This window comes from Nematolebias whitei, chromosome 1 (assembly GCF_014905685.2).
Source record: "Nematolebias whitei isolate Nwh7 chromosome 1, NemWhi1, whole genome shotgun sequence".
Classification (NCBI taxonomy): domain Eukaryota; kingdom Metazoa; phylum Chordata; class Actinopteri; order Cyprinodontiformes; family Rivulidae; genus Nematolebias; species Nematolebias whitei.
The window spans coordinates 45,868,699-45,873,912 of NC_056498.1; the positions used below are offsets into that span (position 1 = coordinate 45,868,699).

Genomic DNA, 5,214 nt, shown 5'->3' on the forward strand with positions numbered 1-5,214 from the left:
TCCAGAGGAGGGACAGTGGGTTGGACATATCCAGAGGAGGGACAGTGGGTTGGACATGTCCAGAGGAGGGACAGTGGTGTGGACATGTCCAGAGGAGGGACAGTGGTGTGGACATGTCCAGAGGAGGGACAGTGGTTTGGACATGTCCACAGGAGGGACAGTGGTTTGGACATGTCCACAGGAGGGGACATGGAGGTAGTTGGAGTGAGGACAGAGTGAGATGGACGACTCACTGTGGAGACCCCCGAAGAAGGAACAGCTAAAAGATGGCTAGCATTTTACTAATTTTTAAGTAGCCTATAACTCCTTTTAGCTACTCTTCTGCTACTTTTAGGTTGCAGCTGCATTTTGCCACATTTAGCTAATTTTCAGCTGCTAGCGTTCTATCTTTAGCTTCTTTAGATAGCATTTTGCTACTTTTAATGAGCTCTTAGGGTTAGGGTTAGAAGGATGTTAGAAATGGAGCTACAGGAAAAAGACAAAGAGGAGACATCTGGATGCAGTTAGAGAGGACATGGAGGTGGATGGAGTGAGGACAGATGAAGAGGATGACTCGCTGTGGAGACCTCTGAAGAGAACAGCAGAAAGAAGAAGAAGAAAACAGCTTCAGTCTGTCGTCTTTTAGATGTTTTTAATCTTTTTTCAGTAAAAGCAGCTTCATCTCTCTTTAATCTTAACTTCTCCTCTGTAATCTAATGACTGCGTGCTGCCGAACATAATCCCTGATATTCTCCTCCCTGTCGGGTCGTACAAAGGGTTCCTGTAATCCACGTGTCAGATCACAGAAAACAAGAAGATAAAGTCAGACGCAGGAGGAACCCGCAGGGCGTCCGTCAGGAGGCGGTTCTTTACCTGCGCAGGTGGTCTGGAGCAGGCGGGGGGGAGGAATCGATCGTTCACGTGGAAGTACTGCTTCAGCTCCTTCCAGTGCTCCTCACTGGCGTCCTGACTGCTCCTGACAACAAGAGGACAACACGTTCAACGCCCACTGACAAACTTACACAGCAATCTATAGCAAAGACCTTGTATGACCTTTGACCTTGATTTGTGACCTTGGAGCTGGGGTGATGAAAAGTGTACGTGACACTCTGGTGATGTATTTGTGTGTGAAGTTTTGTTAAATTATCTTCAGCGGATCAGAAGTTATGGACACAATACCAGGCTGGGGGGGGGCACTGTTAGACCAGGAGCTCAGGGGCCGGACATCCAACAGTTATTGTTTTTAAGCTCCGCCTTCTTCAGGATCTAAAATCAACCAGAACTTTGGCTGAGATGAAACAGAGAAGCTGAACATCCACCCATCACATGTTACTATGGCAACCACAGGACCGTATCGGTAGCACTCTTAACAAGACAGGCAGAACCGCAGAGTAGAAAGTACGCCTCAGCCGACCCGTCACTGTGACAAAAGACAAAGTGCAGGACTTCCTGAACTGTGGCAGCATCCGGTCGCCGCTCGTTGATTTAGATGTTTCTGCTGTGATTTATGGAGACAAGTTCAAACTAATATTCACTTCCTGTTTAGAAGATATAACCGAAGTCCGCGGGGTTTGGGTGTGGGCCGTCAGGATTACAGAGAGAACAAGAAGTCCTGTAGAATGGAGACACACACGGGGACAGAAGACAGAACTAGAGACACTTGGATCAGTCCTCGATGGAGTGACCATCAGGACTTCACACTGAGAAGGAGCGAGCTTCATTTGGGATCATAAACCGTCAGATGTACGCCATGCTTCCTCTGCGTCACTTGCTCTGGCAGGGCGCTCATCTATTCCGGTTTTTATTTTTTTACTTGGGGGGGGGGGCACAGACAGAGGGAGACGGAGACATGTCTGTGTTGAGTGCTACTGTTAGTGCCGTCAGTTGTTGACCGGGGGGGAAGCGAAGCGTTACGACTACATCATTAGCGTTTTAGCTAGCACATCTGTATTGCGCACAGTTAGCTTAGCGCTACGTCAGAGCCGGTGGTAATCGATTGGAGGGGGGGGGGTAGTGGAGCTGTGGGTGAAGGACATTTCAGTAGGCGGGGCGGGGCGCCCTCCTTGGGTAATGGTAGTGGAAACACTGGATGTAGGACTACAACTGGTTAACGTTGGGAGTCAACGCCACGTCCTGCAGAGGCGGAGCTTCCACAGGAGGCGTGAAGCAGAACTCAGCGGGGTTGACGTGGAGCACACCTTCAATGTGTGTCGGACATCTTCACGTTTTCTAAACACAGAAAATTAACTCGGTCTACAGATTCTCTTTAGGATTAACATTTTTTAAACTAAATATGAAGTTTCTGAGTGTCGTCATCAATCTTCCCTCGATATAAATCCGTCTGTTGATGTTTAACCTCGTGACCAGGTGCTCACTGTTCACCTTTTCACACGTCGACCGTTTCACCTCTGTTACTACTTGCACCAAGGAGCATCAGGGGTGGGCTGGCTCCCCCCCCCCCTCCCCCCGGTCCATTCAGAAATGACACGGAGGCGACCAGAAGGCGTCTCGGTCTCAGCCTGAGTTTAGTGAAAGGACCAGATGAATCTGTTGGCGGGCGACATGCAGAGCTATAGACCTTTAATTTGAAATTATTAATTCCACTAAGATGTATTTATTTATATATTCTCTGTATGGTGTACGTTAAAAGTATCTTATTAAAATAATGTTTGACGTTCCCTGAAATTATTTTATAGCACACCCTGCTTGCATGAATATTTAGATATTTAGTGTGAACATGTTTATTTCCAGCCTCAAACTTTATTTGATCAACTTCCTGTCTGGCTGAGGGCGTGATGGTCGCAGCGACCTGGTCTCTGCAGGTTCTTCACTTCTTCTACCTGCGAATCACAGAAATCACTCGAGTCAAACAGGAAAACAAACATTAAAAATAATCCAGAGTGTTTAACTGCTGCTACCTCTCCTGCGTTTCCTTTTTCTTTTGTCGTGAACTTTCACCGCCTCCATCTCATCCTTCTTCTTTCGGAGCTCCTGGAATTTCTGGAATAAAAACTAAAAGTTTCACAAACCGAAACCCAGTCCGTCAAAAAAAACAAAAAAACAACGCAGCACGAAGGAATGCATATCGCCCGCCGCCTTTCCTGCGAGACTTTCAATGTAAAACCTTCTGATGTTGAGAAACGACAGATCCAGTTTATCAGACTTTGTGCACGATGTCATGATCCGAGCATGTGACGCTCAGAGGACGTGCCGAGGATGACTCTCAGCTACTACCACGTCACGTTTTAGTTCATTACTGCAAAACTAACCGACTGTGTTTTATAGATGTGGCAGCCATCTTAAAGTAAGTTTCATTACAATCCATCCAGTGGCTTGGGAGATATTTTGCTAACAGGCAGTTGATGCAAACAATTAAGATCCCTTGAACCTAGTAGCACTTCTAGTTCAACAGTTGAATGACTCTCAGCTACTACCACCCCTATTTTCAGCACATGTTCTAAAACTGAATTCATTATAGCCATGACTGTGTTTTCTAAGGATAGCTAGCTGTGGCGGCCATTTTTAATCAGGTCAGCTCCGAACCATAATCAGTTCTACATGTATGTTTAACGATTATTTCCTGTATGTTTCATTTAAATCCATCCAGAAGTTTAAAGGATATTTTGCTAACAGACAGTGAGTGCTTCATTTTGTTAAGTCAAAACTGTACACAAATATCTTAGCCCTCAGAACATGCACTGAGGATCAGTCTCAGCTACTATCACACCAAATTTTAGGTTCATATCTGAAAAACTAACTGAGTTATTGACTTTTTTTTTTTTAAGGTTGTTGGCTGTAGCAGCCATTTTGAATTGGGCTGAGTCCAAAAGTTAATCAGTTGTAGTTTAATATTCAGTGATTACTTTCTGCAGGTTTCATTAAACTCCCTCAATGGACTCATGAGATATTTTGCTAACAGACAGACACGACCAACAACGTTATGGCTTTGGCCTTCGGCGGCGGGCGATAGTTACGTTCAGCACGCTGAGTGAAGATGATCATTTACAGGACAACGTACTTGCCAAGATTCCGTTGATATTCCCGGTAAACTCCGTGAATCATCGTCTGCGCCGGATTTCGAAACGGAACCGCTCAAACCTTCAGTCAGCTCCTTCTTATCAACACTTTCGTCCTCTGGGTCCGAACTCAGGTCGTGTTCGGTTAAACCTCTCGGCAGGAGCCCGCTGTACATCCCCACTCAGAATTTTACACCAAAACTCATCAATTTCCTCTAAAATCCAACAGGAACTCGGCAAACCGAGGAGAACACCACTGTAAACAGTTGTGGCTTCTACTTCCGGGTAAACACGGTGACGTAACATTTTGGAAAGCGGTGATTGGCTAATCGCTAACAGCATCGTCCAATCAGAACGCGCTAGCAATAGCAATTAAAGTAGAGCGCACGAGACGGAAAAACAACCTGTTTTCGACAAAAGTCGGTTTAATTTGTTTGTTTTGGCCAACATTTGTTGTTGTTACTGCTCTGTGGTAGCATCGCAGCTCAGAACAAACATATTCAAAGAGGTAAATTTAATTTCTATTGAATTTTTATTCCTGAATTGATAAAAATGGGGCGCAAACCGCTCCTAATTGAGATGAACCAGACTCCTTGCAGGTCCCTGAATTACCAGGAATCATTCAAATGTTATCCTATATTTGTGTCGTGTTCTGGTCGAGATAAGCCCCTTCTATGACCAGTGGTTCCCAATTTGCTCAAAGTGCTCAGGGCATTATATTATTATTAGAATGATTAGCATGCAAATCTTGTACAGCCCTTGGCACTGGCACAGGCATCTACTCTTAAATTGCTCTTTCACACTCGTTCACATTAGGCCTCCTTTGGTTGCATCTTATTGCGAAACCCGTAATATACATAAATTATAGTCTGTATTTTGTGCTCCATTTAAAAGCAATATAAAGAGTAGGGCCCACAACAGGATGTTGTGTGTTAAAGGGTGAATTGCTGGGCTGCACTGTGTTTGCAGCAGCAGTACTAATTAAACTTTTCAGTAAATCTGTTTTTAATCCATCTAGGAATCCTTCAGAGTCGCACTCGGAGAAGACATGCAAAAACTTTGTTGCATTAAAATGTCAAAGTATTAACGCAGAGCAGCCTATTAGTTGATGGAACGTCAGTTAAATGTCAGGACCGCTGTCTGGCTCATTTTTAATTGTCTTTCTGTTTTTTGGTTATGTTTATTCCTCAGACAGATTTTACCCTTCAGTGTTTTACCA

General features: G+C 44.7%; 1 protein-coding gene across 1 annotated transcript in view; it reads right to left on the reverse strand.

The window, feature by feature from the left end:
- Positions 1 to 4,282, reverse strand: part of fam204a (family with sequence similarity 204 member A) — a 32,639-nt gene extending 28,357 nt beyond the window's left edge. Inside the window, exons 1-4 of the mRNA XM_037684709.1 lie at positions 3,998 to 4,282; positions 2,898 to 2,979; positions 2,789 to 2,819; positions 853 to 955 (exon numbers count right to left, since the gene is read on the reverse strand). Of these exons, the coding sequence (XP_037540637.1) occupies positions 853 to 955; positions 2,789 to 2,819; positions 2,898 to 2,979; positions 3,998 to 4,171 (390 nt within the window). The 5' untranslated portion in view covers positions 4,172 to 4,282. The remainder of the gene's footprint in view (positions 1 to 852; positions 956 to 2,788; positions 2,820 to 2,897; positions 2,980 to 3,997) is intronic.
- Positions 4,283 to 5,214: the final 932 nt, after the last annotated feature.